Source organism: Seriola dumerili, unplaced genomic scaffold (genome assembly GCF_002260705.1).
Source record: "Seriola dumerili isolate Sdu_G_001 unplaced genomic scaffold, Sdu_1.0 BDQW01000078.1, whole genome shotgun sequence".
In the NCBI taxonomy this organism is placed as follows: domain Eukaryota; kingdom Metazoa; phylum Chordata; class Actinopteri; order Carangiformes; family Carangidae; genus Seriola; species Seriola dumerili.
In genome coordinates this window covers 2674477-2693855 of record NW_019174333.1, presented here as the reverse complement: position 1 = coordinate 2693855, position 19379 = coordinate 2674477, and the positions used below count along the sequence as shown (strand labels likewise).

Genomic DNA, 19379 nt, shown 5'->3' with positions numbered 1-19379 from the left:
ACGACTGTCACTGGCTAGCTAATTACCTATACCTTAAGTGCTTCAAAACCGTCTCCTGCTTTTGACTAAGAATACATCAACACTCACATCCATGATCATGTATCCATGCTAACACCTTGTATATGTCTGGACTTATGGTCAAATTGATTGTATAACTGCAATGTCATCTGACAAAATCATCAAACACATACACAATGAAAGACAAAGACTGAGCTGGATTTACTGTAACATGATCACTCAGAGAGAAAGTTATAAGAGACACAATATCTTTCTTATTTAGTCTCTCAAACAAAGCACAGCCTCTGTCTGGATCCACAATAGTTTATTCTTTATTTTACTTCAACTCCAGGACGTTACATACTTTCATTAAAGACAGGTCTTTGTGTCTAACTCCCTGTTTGATATGTAGAGTTGGTCATAGTCGTTAGTATGAAGCCTTGTTACCGATGACTTCTCTCTCTCCCTCCCTCTCTCCTGCTCTCTCTGCTCGGTGTGTCTTATGTAATGGAGGTGAGGCTCAGTGTATTGGAAGTGCTCCTCCTTTTCCCTGCAGTTCCCGAGAAGCTGGGAAACCAGAGCGGCTCGGTAGACTGCCTGTAACAAGAGGTGTAGTCCTGATCCCCCTGGTCAGCATCCATACATGGTCCAGACCTGAACCAGGTTTATACCCAGTCTGTTTGAAACAAAGTCTCTAAACCCTGAGACAATTAGCTAAGTTAACAACACTGCAGCTGTAAACACCCAGCAATAGAACCCGTTTGTACCAGAAATACCAACTCAGTGACAAGGCACTCAGCTGACCAGTGGTTGAAATATGATCACTCAGTCAGTCAGGGACATTCCAGATTATAGAGCTGGCCCGACTGTTGCGATCCAGCCAAATACCTTCAGTTCAGTTTAAAGATTCCCACACAATGTAGTTCATTCACTTTTTACCTTTAGCTAAGTGGTCGCATCACCGTTTAAATTTACTTCTGTAAGTACAACAGTAAGTGAATGCATCACCATTCATAGAGTTACAATGTGCAGGTCTGATTCTGACTCTCTTATTTTTGTATTTATTATTTCCGCTCATCAGATTCACCCTTTGGTTTCTTCAGTTCTGGGTTATGTTCCTGGTTCCAGCTATTGCGTTTAGTTATAAAACACTGCACATAAGCTCAGCAGCCTATTGTTGTGGACAATGTTATCATTATGATTTTTTCTGTGGCTTTCACAGTGTTTGATTCAGCTTTAAACGAAGAGGTAACAACCTCTGAGCCACAGCTGAGCTGATGGCAGACCTCACAGTCACCAGTGAGGAGCTCCACTGCTAAACCACTTCTTCACATGTAATGAATCCCTCTAAAGGCTTTGGGAATTAAAACTAACCACTGCGTTTGGCAAACATAACACTATCTCGGGGGAAATAGCTTTGCTGGGTTGTTGGTACTGGAGTGTAAACCTCCCAAATCCAATAAACAGCAGGAGAGAGACAGAGGTATGGTTTCCTCTGGGACCAGCTCTCACACGGAGGAGGCTCCAGTCCTTTGTCTTATGTAACCTATAACCCCACAAAGCAGGCATGCTAACATTAGCAGTTTAAGTTAAAGCAGACAAACACACTGTTTAATTCGTTCCTTACACTTTTGCTTTTGTGTTCCTGATCAGGAAACCTGTGGTTGCTAAGCTATCGTTCAGGGGAGACACTGAGCAAAAGGTCAATGACAGTGGTGTGATAAATGCTAAAATACTAAACGTGTGATAAAATCGGTAAAATCCCTGGTAATCTTAGTTAAAACCGTGACCAGTGTTAGCTAACATTATCCACCATAAGCTATTGGTCATACCAGACCAAGTAGCAGTAAAAGAGTTACATTCTCTCGCTTAAAGAATCAGTGAAGTATCATTTCTTTTTCAGAAAAACTTTACGTTTTCTGTGTTCTCATAAATGAAACGTGATAATACAGAGTGTGATGTTACTAATACCGTATTTCCTCTAATAGTGGCCGGGGCCTTTATTTACCCCGACTGCAGAAGGTAACAAGGCTTTATTTCTAACTCTCTCAGTTTGATAACTATAATTGGTCATATTTTAGTAGGAAGCCTCATTTTGGTCCTCTCCTGTTTGCCCTGTTAAAGTTACTGCTTTACACTGTTAATACAATACAAATACGCTTCCTGTAACTATTTCAAATTAAATGCTCTTTAGTGTTCTAGTGGACAGGAACGCTTCATTTCTTAACAGGGCTTTTATTGTGAAACATTTTCAGGTATACCATATGACATGATTAAAGGAGGACAAAGCAAAGTGGATCAGAATGAATTAATCAAATACTTTAGATAATTAAATCCAGAATGATAAAGTGTTAAAAACAGCATGATTAACCGGCTGCACATTATATGACAGACACCAGGGGCCACATGCATAAAACTCTGTATAGACTCATGACTAAAACTATGTGTAAGCACAAAACCAGAAATATACATACACAGTCTTTTCATCAGAATTATAAAGCTGTGTGTTCACATGGTTCAGCTTTATGAATCTCACTCACTGAGAAATTGGGCGCATGTGCAGGAGCCTCATTTCTACTCCCACAAGAAGCCATAAATGGATGAAGACCCTCCCTTAATCAATCACTTTGTATAAAAAACACTGTCTGTACCACAAGTGATCAGACACAGAGAAGAAAGACGAGAAAGAATTTCACTGATTGTGAAACTAAGGTAAAAACCTGCATCAGTTTACTTTAGTATAATCACTCTAATGTAAAGTCCTGTTTCACTCTGAACTTCATTTATTGGGACTAGAGAGTCTTAATAAGGTTCCACAGGCTCTAACACTGTGATCAGTAAATATTCAAATAGTATCAGACAATTACAGAATGACTCACAATAAATAATCAGGATATGAAATGCTGAAAGAAACATTGAGCACAAACACATTTTTTCTGTTTATAATTGTAAAATCGTTATTGCTGTGTGAACAGTAAAACTTATAATGATGATAATGAATGAAGCTAAGTGAAGTTGATTATTTTATTTCATGTTAAATTACATGTCTCAGCTTATTTTGTATTTTCACTGTTCAAAGGAATGAGTGAGGTGACACAGTCTGTGTTTACAAAGACCAATTTATGTGTGGACAATTGCATACGCATGGTTTTTGTGTGTACGCATCATTTATGCATCTGGCTCCAGGAGTTTATCCACTTGTGTTGGCCTTTGTTTGTGTTGACCACACCCCCAGCCATTATTGGAGACCCGGCTTTTATTTGACTGAAGGAAATATGGTAACTATAATTTAGCACTTGCATTGTATATACAGTATGTTCTCCTTAGTGGTTAGCACTTTTTGCTGCTACATTACAGGAACGTAGTAGGTTGCATGATAAATTTCGAAATATACTGAGACCTCACTTAGGATGTTTCTGTTGTACAGCACCTGGACAACATTCAGCTCTGTGGAGGAAGAACAGTTCAGTCAGTTGACCAAAGCTCTCAGACAGTGTTAAGAATCTGTGTGAAGCTCAGCAGATTGCTGCTGTGACTGACATGCATTAGCCCCATGTTAATCTCAGACCAAGTGTCAGCAATCAGGTTGAAGTGTAATATAAGAGTCCATTAGTAGAGAGGAGGTAAGAAGTTAACTCAGGAATGCATCACAACAATTTTATACTTTTCCAGTGACTTGTAGTCAAATAATGATTCTGACTTCATTAATAACTGAAGCTGTAATCAATGATTGGACCAACCGTGTAGACACAGCCACAACATTAGGATAATACAACAGTGACCAAATGGAATAAAACTGTAGATCAATGAAGAGTAAATATTTTTGTAGTCGTCCAGAGGTGAAGAAGAGTGGCCCTGAGCAACATTTGGTTCAGTGGCTGTAGTTCAGGGAGTGACTGAGCTATCTCAATATTTAAAGCTTACAGCTAATGAAACTATTTGCAGCACAAACAGTTTTTAAGTGGCTTTTGAAAGGGTTTCATGAGCCTAACAGGAGAATGTCCTAAACCTATAAAGAAACATGTAATCTTAATCAATGAAACTTATCAACATATCTGGAGATGTGTGGTTTTCATTGGACAATGAGGTCCAGCCTCCAATGAGGATAAAGTGATTTAAATATGTAACACATCATGTTGAAGTAGTCGGCTCAGTGCGATCCTGCAGTGCTCATGTACCTTCAAATGCCTTAAACTGTAGCTGTTGAACTTGTTAAGGCATGGTGTACTTGTTTACATGACATCATCGCTGGTTATCAAAACAACCTGTTAGTTGCATGACTGTAGGAGGTATTCTTTGTATGTGCAGCTATGATATGCAACTTTTCTATGTGATTTTCTTTGTGACTCATCTTGATGAACCCTGAAAGTCTGGTCACAGCAGAAATTATAACAGCAAACATTTTGGATTGTTCATTTCATTTCTGCCACTGCAGTGCATTACTGCTGGATCCTGTCATAGAGGAAGTCTGTGTGGAGCTTCACTTCGGTGCTCTTTGGTTTTGTGCTGTTAAACATTTGTATATGTACCCACTGCATTAGCTGTTCGCCCATCTAATTTTGATTGACCCTGCTCTACAATGGAGATGTTCAGACCAAACAAGGTGAATGACCACCTTGCGCTAGTCACATAAATTTGTGTTTATTCAGTCCAAACAGCCAATGTACCAATGGTGCCAAGTGTTAGTTGTAGCTAGCAGCTGCTAGCACCTTCTCAGAAAGCTAATGTCAGAAGTCAGCAGGAAGTTCTGTTATTTTCCTCCTCTCTTCTTTTCCTGTCCTCTCTATAGATTTATGAAGTAGACTTTTCCCCCCATCTTAAATTTTCCTCACGTTTTGTCTCAAGACACCTTAATAATTTAAATACAATCCCTGAGTGACCAGCGTAATCATAGAAATCTCCCAAAGTGCACAGTACCATTGTTGACCAAGGAGACCTACTCCTGGAGTTAGAACATTGTCTGAAACTGACACTAAAACACTGACATGAATGTCTAACACATGGTGACAAGGGGCAGTGAGGTGGAGGTGGGCCTGGAGCACTTGGAACTCAAAGCTAAAATCAGTACCTGCCTTGGTGCAGTGGCTCTCTCCAGCAGTGAGAAGTAATGGAAATATGTTGGATCTACAGTAAAGGTCGCAGAGTTACCACTGCAGACCATGGACGATGCTTCGGGCCCAACAGTGTTTCAGGTTCTTATGCTCCTGATTTTGATCCCAGAGCTGGCAGCAAAATTAACAACACAATTCTTTTGCGTATCCAAGAAAAGTTGAGGGCAACTGGACTTGTTGTTAATACTTAAAGATGTTTCACCTCTCATCGAAGAGGTTTCTTCAGTTCTGACTGACTGGTGAGGAGACCCAGGTATTTAGCCTCTGTGGGGTCGTTATCAAGGCCATTGATGCACTTGATTAGTGCTCCTGGTTGTTGTAACGACAGTCGTTAGAGTTGTTGGAGTCACATGATGGCCAAACGTGATTGTTTGTTAAATCTTCTGCGAGGGGATGAAAGGATAGTTGGGGGGTGGGGTCTTAGGCTACGTCCACAGTATTATTATCTCTGTCCAGACAACCATTTTAGCTCTGTATCAGAAACAATCTCTGTCCAGACTATCACACCTGAAAATTCATTATCATGTATTTACTACTGGTAGTCCAGGCTGATAAGACCCAATCAGTAGAGACCGTGCGTCTCTACATCATTGTTTCCAAAGGTCTCAGTTTTGGTCCGTCCAGATGACAAAACAACCCCAGAGTTTTCAAAATAAAACACAACCCTAGAGTTTTCAAATTAAAACAGGTCCAGCAGAATTTCCAAAAGTTTTCAAAAGTGCTAAATGTAGAAGAAGAGATGCACTTTGGAACGAAAGCATAGTAATGTGGACATAGCCTTAGACTTCCTCATCTTTTAAGAGAAGGTTTCTCTACTTTCTGGCTAAATTCATACACTTGTACCAGCTCCAGGAAACAGCCATATGCTTGCACCAGTCAGATACTGACAAAGGCTCTTTTCTTCTATCGTCTTCACATTGTTAATAAGTTACCAAACTAACTGTCAGTGTTCAGAATGGAAGCATTACAACCTTACACAGTTAAATTATAAACAGGTAGCATCGACGCACATATCACAATGAGTAGAGTGAAAGAATTATTGATTTAATCTGTTGATAGCTTTATGAAGCCAATAGCTAACTTTCGTTTTTGAGATGATAATCAAGCATAAACTCGGTTCCTGCACACCTGCACCAGAAAGGTATGCCCAGTACTTGAAAGCTCAGAACATGTTGCGGTCCAAACCCACACTACCAGGCCCAGTTTGGAACAGTTGTTGGGAAGCTCAGATCCATTACTAAAGTTTTTTGTGTTGTACGATTCGTCCAATATGGAGCTTAATAGATACAGAACATTCCAGATACCACCTGAGAAAGGAACCTGACAGCAGCAGAATGATTGGTTAACAGCAGCCCTGGGATCTGAGTGGTTAAAAGGGGGAATTTGGAGAAGATAAAATAGACAGCTGAGAGGTGTCAGTTGTCTTGCAGTTCTCTTATCTTATTATTGTTGCTGTAGCGTTCCTGTTGTACTGCAGCAGTGACTGAAAATGTCTGTTCTACCAACTACACATAGAATCGTAAAAAATACATTTTACAATATGAAACTACAAAGTGAACGTTGTTTAATTTTCCAGTGTTTTTAAAATAATTAGGGTGAGGGTCAGGTGATTAGAACTCTTTGCAAAAATAAGGGAACAACCAGGATCATGACCAGACACAGACTCTTGTCTCTAGCAATAAAGTCAGATGCTCTACCTACCCACCCATCACCCCAACCTCCACACCCTTACGTTCACTACATGAAGGGCACACGACTTCCTACAGACATGAAAGTGTCAATAGCACCAAAAAGTACTGAAAGTTGGCATCAGAGGTTTGGTCAAATTTATAATGCAGTAGCTTATTCTTTGATCAGATATTTCCTGATTTAAATCAGTTTTGCCAGTTTCATACTTTTTATTATGGCAAAGTCCTAGTTCGGCTGATTATTGTTTTACATTTAACATCTGAGAAATTTGGCTTCTAAAAGACAGATTGTAGAAAAACATTTTGTGTTTGTGAAAGTAAACAGTCGATCCAGACATTGCAAGCAGCAGTTCTGGTGTCACATAACAGACGCTGCAGGGTACCGTGATTCTCATTCTGCTGGTAGTAGATACACTCAGTGAGCACTTTATTAGGAACAGCACACTAACATTGGGTAGTTCCTCAGTTCTTCATGTCATGGCTCCACCAGATGTTGAAACTTTCCTCTGAGACTCTGTTCCATGTTGACATGATGCATCACATCATTTCTGCTGATCTGTCAGCTGTACATTCAAGCTGCCAATCTCCACATCCAAAGGTGTGTCTATCTGGATTCAGGTCCAGAGACCAGCAGGGGGGGGGGGGGGGGGGGGGGGTGGGAGGGGGGGGGGGGGGTGGGTCACTGAAGTTCACTGAACTCATTGTCATGTTGATGAAACCAGTTTGTGACATGGAGCATGATCCTGCTGGAAGGAGCCATTAGAAGATGGTGAACTGTGGTCATGAAGGATGAACATGTTCAGCAACAATACTCAGACAGACTGAGACATTCAGACCATGATTGATTGGTATTAAGAAGAGAACATTCCCCACACCATCACACCACCACCACCAGCCTGGACTGTTGACACCAGGCAGGTTGGTCCATGGATTCAGACTCTGACTCTACCATCTGCTGCCTCAGCACAAATCCAGATCCATCAGACCAGGTCTTCAACTGTCCAGTGTTGGTGAGTCTGTGTCCACTGCAGCCTCAAGTTTCTGGTCTGGGCGACAGGAAGTTGAACCTGACGTGGTCTCTGCTGTTGAATGTTGGACGTGGTGTTCACCCTGAAGCTTCAGCACAGTTGTAAAGAGTGGTTATCTGAGTGACCGTAGCCTTTCTGTCAGCTCCAACCAGTCTGTCCATTCTCCTCTGACCTCTGACCTCTCTCATCAACACAGAGCTGCTGCTCACTGGATGCTTTTGTTGTTGCTCCATTCTGAGTGAAAATCCAGGAGATCAGCAGTTTGAGAAACCCTCAGACCAGCGTCTGACACCAACAATCATGTCACAGTCACTGAGTCACAGTTTTCTTCATTAACTGAAGCTCCTCACCTGGATCTGCAGGAGTTCATACACTGCTGCCACATGATTGGCTGATTGGATAATTGCATGAATAAGCAGGTGCACATGTGTTCCTAATAAAGTGCTTAGTGAGTGTACATTTCAATTGTTATTCAGCATGAAAAGTTGCATATTTAGCTTTAAATTTGGTCTGCATATGAGTCTGAACAGTGCAGGTAGAGAGATTGATCCTTTGTTTCAGGGTTAGAGAACATTTACTGAAGTTTTGTCATGGTTCATATGTTAAAGCTTGAAGTGCAGTTTGTTGCTGGCCTCAGTCTGGTCCACTAAGATGTGTAGTGTCATGTTAGTGGACCATGTAATCTTTAATTTTTCTTCCCTTTTACTGACCAGTTTCCTGTTGTTCCTTCCACAATATTGTTAGTTTCCTGAGAACTTTTCCAGGTTTTGTTTTAAAGGAGATATTTGTTTTACTTTTCGTGCATTGCTAAACCATCTTCTAAGAATCAATTGCCATATACTGTATCATGGATTCTTCAATATAGTTTCAAAGTTTAAAAAATGTTGTTTCCACAGTATAGATGATGCTCAGACTCACACCTTTAAAATGTAACTGTAAAAACATATGACTGGGTGTAAACAAACTCTGGGAAAGTATAATGTTTACCCTTTGAAATGTTGGTGGGACTGACATAATACAAGCTTTCACATGTCTTTACTACTTTTACAACGCTGCTGATTAAATAAATACAAACATAAAAGAGGGTGCATGCTCAGTAAATGGTGGGTGTGTGCACATGTGTATCACCTGCTGATAATTCAGTGTCGTTGGATTTGTTTTGATAATTCTAAATCTGTAATCCTGTACTTTTCACTGTGACACAGTAGTACATGACACTTTTTTTTCATTGTCTCTTGATGGACATCCCCTCATTCAGCCACTGGATTTATCTGTCTTGGTATATTGTGACTTTTCTAGTATTACTTTTAAGCTACAGCAAGGCGTGTTACAGGTACTATAAAAAATAATAAATGTATCAAAACTGACCTGTGTACCTTTGAATATGTGATGCAGTTGTGCTCTTTTGGTATGAATGACAGTGTTTTCTTGCCTTGCATGTCTTTGATGATGGTCCCTCTGGAGACTGCAGGGTATGTACATGACATCACTTGTGTGGAAGTCACCACTGCCCCTCCCCTGTGGTGAACATCTATGAGACTACAGGTTGCTCTGTCTGCCTACTCCAGTCTCATCATGTAGCCAAATAGAACAGATTTTAGTTGAAAGGTACAGGAAACTCAACATTGTGAATTTGAAGTTTAATATGTGTTAAATATGTATGTTGTCTTGCCATCAGCTCTTAGAAATGTCAACAATTTCTTTACCTCAATGTCAATATTTATTACATCACATTAGTCATCTGGCAAAGTGACTTACCAGTGAGGGACATCACTAAAGCTTCAGAGCAATAGGAGACCTTGGTGTAAGAACTAAGACATGTTAGGGTGTTAGAGGTGTGAGGAGAAGAGATGAGTCTTCAACAGACTCTTGAAGAAAGAGAGGGACACCCTGCTCTGATAGACTTTGGTAGCTTGTTCCACCATCAGGGAACCACAGACCAGAACAGTCTGGACTGAGACTGTCTTGTGTGCAGGGAAGTCAATACCAGACCACATTCATTAGAGAAACACAGTGGAGGAGAAGGAGCATAAGGCTGAATTGAGTTCAAGTAGATGGAACAGACCCAGAAGTCTCTCCGAAGGCAGCATTAGTGACTGGATCTGATTCAGGCGACCATGGGTAGCCAGTGTAGGTCGATGTGTAGTGGAGTGAGATGTGCCCTTTTAGGCTGATTGAAGACCAGACGAACTGCTGCATTCTGGACCTCTGTAAGGGTTTCACTGTGCATTAAGTGAGTCCGACCAGAAGAGCATTACAGTTGTCGAGGTGAGAGACAACCATGGTATGGACCAACAGCTGGGTGGAGTACTGAGTCAGGTAAGACCTGATTTTACTGATGATGTATAGAGCAACGAGACACAACCAGGAGACGGATGCAACACGAGAAGGAGAGCTGGTCATCAGACATGATACCAGGTTTCTCTGGACCTTGGTTGGGGTAAGAGATGAAAAGGTGATTTTGATATTGATATTATGATAAAGAGACTGATTGGCTGAGATGAGTTCAGTCTTAGAGATGTTTAGTTGAAGGTGGTGTTCCTTCATCCATGTGTCAGAGAGACAGGCTGAGATCGCAGGAATGCAGGCACAGTGGGGTTGTCTGGAGGGTACGACAGGTATAGTTGGGTGTCGTCAGCATAGCAGTGATATGAAAAGCCATGTGGGAAACAATAATTGGGCCCAAAGAGGTGGAGTATATTGCAAAGAAGAGAGGTCCCAGTATCAATCCTTGGGGTACTCCATTGGGGAGCTTTGCCCAAGATGCCCATGTTGAAGAGTACAGACAGCAGGATGGTTCACTGTATCAAAGGCTGCTGAGGGGTTCAGAAAGATAAGAACTGAGTACTGACCTGCAACTCTAGCTGCCCTCAAGGCTTCTGTCAAAGACAACAGGACTGTTTCAGTGGAGTGGCCGCTCTTAAAGTCCAACTCTGGTAGTTCAGTGATCGGAATTTGAAAGACCTGCTTAAAAACAACCCTTTCCATACACTTAGATAGGAAGGGAAGAAGTGAGACTAGTCATTAGTTATCCACTTGAACAGGATCAAGGCTCAGACACAAGGTTTGAAGCCTCTTTGGCTCTGTTCATTTCTGAATAACGCTTTGTGAGCTCTAAACTCTTGTCATTTCCATTGGTGCGTTTCCTTTGACATGTAACTGACAGTCACCAGTCTAATTTGAGTTGACAGGAGGTCACTTTTCCACTCATGTGAAGTGTTGGACAGTGCAGGACTCCTACAGGTGACACAGAGAAGAGCAGGACTTTGAACCAGATGGGGTTTAGGAGTTAGTTTTGCAGGTCTTATTGGAGGCTTGTGGCATTCATCTGTCAGTTATACAGTTTATGGCTCTGAATTTGTATTTCCGTTGCAACCTGCAACAGAGGGCTTTGCTGTTTCCATGGTCATCACTGATTGTATTTGCATCTAATTGAACTGGTTTCTTGGATAAAGAAGTTTAAGTATCCAGGGCCCACTGGTGCAGCAGTACTGTAGACTGTTGTGATGCAGAGGGAGCTGTGCCTGAATCTGACCCTCTCCATTTACTGCTTGATCAACCATCACCCGTGGTCATGAGCTTTGGGCCAAAAGAATGAGATTGTGGATATACGCAGCCAAAGTCAGTTTCCTTTGCAGCATGCTGGGGCTCATCTAAGGGGCTGTTACATCCAGACAGAGCTCGGAGCAGAACCACTGCTTCTTCACTATGAAAGAAGCTAGTTGACATGGTTCGGGCATCTCATTGGGACACCTCCTGGATAACTCTCATTAGAGCCTTTCTGGGTGTGTCCAACTGGGAGGAGACCCTGCGGCAGTCCCAGAACGCACCGGGGGAATTACATATCTTATCTGGCCTGAGATCGCCTATTGATTCATGAGGAAACTGGAGAATGTGACTGTGAAGGACATGTGGGCTAAGGAAGTTAAGTCTGCTGTCACCATGAGCCAAATTCATATCACTGGTAGACAGTGGATGAAAGGTTTCTGATGCTGACATGGAAAGTTGGAAAAAAGTTCGGCCATCAGTATTTTTGCTGTCATGAATATTTTTTTACTGGTTATACTGTCTGAAAGTACGTTTAGTGATCTATTGTTGCATGTTTCCTTTAAGTCAAGGGGAAGGTACTTTTTCTTAGTCAAACATGTGGTTGGTTCCTTATGAACAGCAAGATGGAGCAGGAATGCACAAATGTGTTGTCATGTCCATAAACATCAACTGTTTGTAATTGCTAGTCACACACTTGAATTTTGTACAACTTTAAACTACCCATGCGCTCTGTTATAGATTTGCTGGCATGGCAACTGCAGCATTGTGCTCAAGAATCTGTACCTCTCATACTGAAAGCCCATTCATGTGCAATAGTAGAGCTAAGTATTGCCAATGAGTTTCTGAATTGATTGCATTCTGATTAACAAGGTCCTGATTCCAAGCAATTCCCAATTTGATATGGATTCAGTTAGGGGTATTTCAGTTACATCACCAGTTTTATTTGGATATGAATGAGATTCTCAGAGAAATAATGCTGTAAATTGTTCCTCTAACCTGGTTCATAATTAAAGGAGCTATTTGTAAGTTTTGCTGCTGCCACATAGCCAGCGTTAGCATTAGTAGCTGTTTACTTACCAGTCTAGAAGAAACGTTGAGTTCAGCATCAAACTTCATTCCTTTACTCATCAACATCTGTCTCCAGAGGTGGGAAAAAAAGTTAACCCTTGTCTCTATTACCAGGGGTGCACATAACTTTTTCAGTGAGTTACTCAGGCGAGTGCTAGTATATGGTGTTTGTAACTCACCCCATACATAGCATGATCTTAATAAGAGCAGTCTTCCTCGCTTTCCTCCTTGGTGTCTCCCTCATGGTCCTCTACCTCAGCTTCCTGTATGGTAGATGATGAAGATGTTGCAGATGCATCCCCCGTCCCTGGTTGAGCCTCTGATTAGCTGTTTCCATCCACAGGTCAACAGCTGGTTTTGGGTCAAATGTCTCTGTGGTCTTCTTTGATAGGTGAATGTGCATCAGGGCTGAGAGACGAGCATGTGACAGACGAGATCTACACTTAGTTTTTATTATGTTGAGTTGTGAGAATCCCCTTTCACAGGCTGCACTGCTCAAAGGCAGTGTAAGAGACTGTTTAACCACCTTGATGATGTTTGAGTAAGCATCTGGATTGCTTGTATTTATTATTTGGACCAAGTCATACACAGAGGAGGCTGCCAAGTGTTTTCCTGCTTGCTTGAAGTGCATCCATTCTCTCACAGTGGTGTTGCTGTCAAGTTGTAAGGTGGCCTCATATTTCTGAAGAATGGTGCAAACTGTTGTGTTGGCAAAATGGTGGAGGTTTTGCATTTCCTGAGGCCAAGTTGAGGGCAAATGCTAAGAAATGATCACATGACTTGAGGGAGTCAAATCTGATTTCAGATTCTTCAATTAACCACCTGACTAAATTTGTCTTGTCCCTGTCGGCATCAGCATTAGAAACAGTATATGTCCTGTAGTGGCCTTCATTATCAAGCAGAAGTGTGAACTGTCCAATGGCCACCATGAGTATGGCCTACGCGGTTCAGTCAGTACCCAGTTCAATTAGTCCAAGAAAGTCTGAGGTAAACTCTCCATTGCTGGACACAGACACAATGTGAACAATCTCCTGCTCGGTTTTTGTGATGTCCTCCATCAAGAAGCAATCCCCAAAATTCATCAGACTCCAACTTGGCTCTTAACTCCCTGCTGATAGTGCACACGATGGTCTGCATGATCTGTGTTCCCTGACATTTACTCCTAGCCGCTCCAGTAAAGGAAAATCCTCAGCATAGGAGGACATGGGATGTGCGTGTTTAGCTTTGGGAAAGGCGAGTAGAAAAATATTACACAAAACTTGCTGTTGTAATTCATTCAGCTTGTTTTGCCATCTAGGAAGTGGGTAGCTAGATATTTCTTCTTGACTAGCTTGTTTATTAGCAATAGCTTGTGCCACATCCATGTGCTCCTTGCTCTTTTCATGTTTGTCAAACAAAGGATGATTGACATTCTTTGAGCCTGTATAAAATGCACCTGTTTTGACTGCGAGATGTGGATGCAAGCGACATATCTTGAACCACATTGAAGTGCGCTCCTAATTAGCTTCAAGCCACGGCACATCTTAGAGCCACTTCTCAGAAAAACTCTTTTCTTCTGCTCCGGTTTGCCGTTTCTTTGCAGGTGGCAAAATGCAAAAGTAGCTGTTTAATGTCTGTTCTTTTTTGGACATCTCCCACAGTACGGCTACTCCACTGTGTGTTGACAAGAAACATGTGTAGAGTGTGTAGTGTAGTGTTGATGACCTGTCAAGTACGCAAAGGCGCCGCAGTGACACAAGTGACGTTACGTATTCCAAATTTTTGTCACACATGCATACCAGTTATGTGCATCCCTGTCTATTACGTCTTTTCTACAGAACTTACCATGCTAACCAGCTAACTCCGACCCGTCTAGTCACTTTCCGATGGTGGCTAACTGTAGCCTCCAATCTGCCCTGAAGACATAGCTGCTCATAGGAAGTATTATAACCTCTTGTCTTGTAAACACAAAGATTGCTGAAGGTCTTGTCAAGCGACAATCAACACTACCTGCTCCTGACTCCTGTTCGATGGCAGAGAAAACTTACAAATAGCCCCTTTAAAAACATTCATGTTTACATTACAAATGGACCCAAAGCAGTTACATTGATCTTTCTATTTAAGTTGAGACACATATCAAGAAATAATAGGTAGGTTAGTAGTAGTGCATTCTATCGTACCCCAGTGCACTGGCAGTATGAAGAGGTACACATGGCTTCTTTTTCTGTTGACTTCTTCTTGCACATCTTGCATATATCGCTTTGCTTTTTCCAGCTGTTTGCTGTCTTCCTAGTATTTAAACCTGAAATGCAGCCACGCATCTGTCCTTAGACCGGTGCCTTCCGTGGAGCCATGTCTGCCATGTTTTTGGTTCATGTGACCAGGTCTCGTTGTGAGACACGTGAGACTAACGAAGTTACAGCTTCACACATCCACAGGAGACTGTGGAAGTTTTTATGAAACAATATCAGATTATTTAAATAAAGATCAATTTCAATCAGAGAATCGATCCATGCAATAGTGCTGTAAATCCATGAATTGTAGCTGGTTAACTTTTCAAGTTATTTCTGTTGACTAAAAACACATTTTGCTCTGCTGGCTGCTGCCTCACTGAACGCTGGTGCCCTGAGCATGCTCACACTGAGCTGACTGATCGTAGTTATTCAGTGTGTGTTAGCTTCTTTAAATATGTGTGGTGACATTTTAGGGCCATGGAAGATTACTCACAGTGCTCAGAGTTTCAGTAGTGTCCTAAGACATATTCTTGTGTTCTTGATATATGGACTCTTTAACCATAAACATAGCTAGATAGATAGTTCAGGCATGGAGCCACACAGGTTGTTTCCATTTTATGTGCCACAGAAACACCTGGGTGTCCTGCATGAAGGTGCTGTCAGTGTGTTGCCAAACATTTATATAAGCACCATCATCATCTCCCATCTTCATCTTTGCTGGCATTCAGCTGATATCGTTAGAGGTCCCCTCCAGACATGTTTGAAGTCACCAGTGTTTTTTGTGTCTGATGTGATTGATGACATTTCTCCTCTAAAATGTTCAATTACCTAATTAAGAAATGAAAAATCCAGAATCTATGAACATGCACATATTGTTTCTCCTGCTTCACTGAAGTCTGTTCTCAGTGTTTGAGCACTGGAGGCTTCAGTTTCCACACCATTGTGTGTGCTGGTCATAAATTTGTCACATACTTTACTTACACGCTTTGACCTCAGAGTTTGGGTTAAGGTGAGCACAGTGAAGATTTTTTCAGCAGGTAAATGTTAAAATAGTGAAGCTCAAACATCCATATAAAGTCAGAAGAAGAAGAACTCTTCTTTGGCTGTAGGGGGACTGTAATGATTGTTGCATACAGTAGGTTAGGAGCCGATCCAGGAGAGTTTCTGGCTGCATCTGTGGTTTTCTACTCATGAACACCTCTTGTGCATTTCTTCCTGCTGAGCTTCTTTTTTTCTTTTTTTCTTTTGTTTGTGAATGACATGTTAAATGGGACTGGATCCTAACCCACCTGTCTCACCTGAACATTGAGGAGGTACAGATGCAGTAATAAAGTCAGGGAAATATGTGAATGTGATGCTGTTCAGAGAAATCTCCTCTTAGTGTTGACTGATGTTACACTGCCCAGGTAATGACAACAACAAACCTTATATGGACATGACACAATGACTAAGACAGTAGTCAAAATATGTGTTCAGTATAAACACACTTCAACAAGGATCTAGGAATAGCAAATACACTTGGGCCCATCTGAGCACCCATGGGCTCTCAGATGGGGTCTGCAGAGAAGAGTTCTTTCTCACTACCTGGTAAAACCACCACAGTGTTCACTGAGACTAAATTTGTCCACAGTTTCGTAACTAACTGAACATTTATTCACACTTATCATCATATAATATAAAATATTATTCTAATGTTGTGATTTGTGCCGTTACTTCACTGTACAGCTGTGAGCAGAGCATTGAGTCAGTCAGCCCTTCTTTGGCCCTCAGAGTCACAGAGCTGCTGCCAGTGTCAGGACCTGACTCACTGGTCAGCACTGGGCTTATCAGGTCACTGGTATTAAAGTTGTGTCTTTGACAAATGCAGAACTACAGTAGTTAGCCCAGCAGACATTTACATGCCTGCAGGACCAAGAGTACCATGTTTAGAGGTTATGATGTCAACTACAGGACCTCAGTCCTTACAGGCTGCAGTGTGTCAGTGTGTGTGGATTTCTTGCTGTATCAATCATACACTCATGTGTGACAGCTTGTCTTGATGGAGCCCTCACAGAAGTTGTTGCTGACTGTTCATCTCATCCCTCTAGTCTCCTGTGCTAAAGACCCAGACAATCACCATCTCCGACGTCACCAACTCCCTGAGAGGAACTGTGGCCTACAAGGACATGCCCTTAGTTCACACTGAGACCAAGACCATTACATACGAGTCAGCACAGGTGAGGGGAATTCTGGGAACTGCACACAAAAGGAAAACATTTCACACCGTATATTCAGGCTCTGATTAAATAAGTCTAGCAAGTTGTCTCACCTTGTATGCAATGCAGATTTATTCTTAAAGCCAAGTGTTCACTGGCCCAGCTTGACACTTTGACCCTTGTCTGATCTGCCAAAATATTATACTTTTATCCACGTAGAGAGTGAATGACAGATACAAGCATTCACGCATCAGGCTGTGCACCAACTGAATCACTTCCTCTTTAGCGATTTCCTCTTAAAAAAAAAACATGAGAAAGTTCTTGTTCTTTTTTTTTTTTAGCACTACTTTATTTCAAGCTATTGTGAGCTTTTATTGATTTAGTTCCAGTGGTTCTGTTGCTGTTGGTAAAAAGTATCATTTGTGACTGTGGGTCAGAGTGCCACATGTGAACAGTAACAAAGTAAATTCCAGTTGAATTTTTATCAATCAATTTCTTAAATTTGCCTTTGATGATATTCGGGCCGTCATCTAATGGATTAGAAAAAAATTGCCGACCCCTGGTGTGCTATCAGGGAACCTCTTAAATAGATTTGTAAAGAATATATTTGGAACCTGAACCTCTGCACACAAAGGAACTAAGTATTAGACAACAGAGTTGTATTCTGTGCATTTTAATAACCAGTAGGCGTTAAACTACACTACATTTAGATGGGCATGGACCCATTCAAAGTCAACAGGACCTGAAATGCGTATGGCAATTAAATTGTGTGTTCATTAGCATGGATAGCAATGTTTAAAGGTCTCATTTTCACACTTGTTGTTTTATTTAAAGTGTTGATCCATAAGAAGAAGAACCAAAAACCATCTCAGTGATTTACATCTCCTCTCTCAGGCTTCTCTCTGGAGCTCCTCTTCTATTGTTTTCTGAGTGATCCATAAAAATATAGCAGATTTCAGGTAAACCAAATCATGCAAGGTGGGATGGTGGGTCCAGGTGGGCTGAGAGTGGTGACTGCTTTGTTGTGACATCACAAAGTTCCAGAAGTCCTGACAGCTGGTTTTAAGGCTCAGTTTCTGACTACAGGCTGTGTGCATTTCTCTGTGGACTGAGGCTTTGATACTTTCACAGTATTAATATAGAACCTAGACCTGATCTATAATCAAACAACACATGGACATCTACCTTTAGACTGTATGCACCTTTTTTACACCAAAACATACAAATTTGTCAGGTTAGCCAGCGTAGCTGACTGGGCTGCTGACTGTTAGTTAGACTAAATCCCATCTGCAGTCAATGTAGCAATGTCCTACTGTTGTAAGATGCAAATACATGATACACAATACACAACATAACACCACTGCCTTTAGTAGTTGGATTAATATAATTTAATAAAACAACCTAAGGTGGGGTTCACTGACCTCAGTGTCTTCATGGTGTCTCTTCAGGTTTGTCACCAGCCACATTGCTTCAGTTTGTTTCTCAGCCTTGTTGACATTTGACCTGGAACCTTTGGGTGTCATGTGGTACTAGAGCCACAGGACAGCTGCGCCCTTTGCCCAGTTAGTAATCCATCCTTGATTATTTCTATTTCCAGTCCTTTTAAATTCTAACACAATACTTAGTGTCCGTACTACTACCCATACAACTCTTTTGATAGAAATATACACCTCTTTTTCGTTGACATTGTGGTAAAGAAGTGTAAAAAAAGCAATCACAAAAGAACTCAACCTCAATAAAACAAACTATAATTGTAAACTTAGTTGAAAAAATAAGTAAAGAATAAGATGAACTGGGCGTGCAGTGGCAGCTTAAGACTGATTTTGATCCAGGTCCCAGTAAGCTCAGAATGTCTTTGTAAGTCTCACAGTTACACACATTACAAATGACATACAAATAACAGATAAGAGATGACTGAGCGTGTTTAAATGGATTAATTTGAGATTTTTGTCTAACACTTCAAAGGTGTCTCTCCCACAGCCGGTGGACAACCTGGCAGAGAGGGACTCAGGAGTGCTGCTGAGTGCCCAAACCATCACCTCTGAGACCATCAGCACCACCACCACCACCCAGATCACCAAGGTCTGCTCACTTCACTAACAGTCTCACAGTCAGTCAATACAGATCAATACAGTGATTTACCACTATGCTGTAATGGATCTCTGCTTTCACTGACTTGTGCCAGTGGTAGTGACCACTATTTAAGTACCTGCTGCAAATTAAGAGCACAGTTTTTGTTTTGTTTGTTTTTTTAATGATATCTGGGTTTTATGGTTTGAGTATAGCCTGACATCTGATGCTCTGTCTGATCGTTAACGTTGGAAGAAAAATCCAGTGGGCTGGTCTGAGTGTTTCTCAAACTGCTGATCTCCTGGATTTTCACTCAGAATGGAGCAGCAACAAAAGCAGCCAGTGAGCAGCAGCTATGTGTTGATGAGAGCGGTCAGAGGTCAGAGGAGAATGGACAGACTGGTTGGAGCTGACAAAAGGCTACGGTCACTCAGATAACCACTCTTTTCAACTGTGCTGA

The 19379-nt window shown here is 41.5% G+C and overlaps 1 protein-coding gene across 3 annotated transcripts in view; it reads left to right on the top strand.

The window, feature by feature from the left end:
- The window catches only part of epb41 (erythrocyte membrane protein band 4.1), a 60419-nt gene that overhangs the window by 29385 nt on the left and 11655 nt on the right, over nt 1-19379 (top strand). For 2 of the 3 annotated variants that reach the window (XM_022744063.1, XM_022744061.1), the window contains 2 exons: nt 16742-16870; nt 18815-18931. In XM_022744063.1, the coding sequence (XP_022599784.1) occupies nt 16742-16870; nt 18815-18931 (246 nt within the window). The remainder of the gene's footprint in view (nt 1-16741; nt 16871-18814; nt 18932-19379) is intronic. The other variant, XM_022744062.1, reaches the window with a different exon arrangement.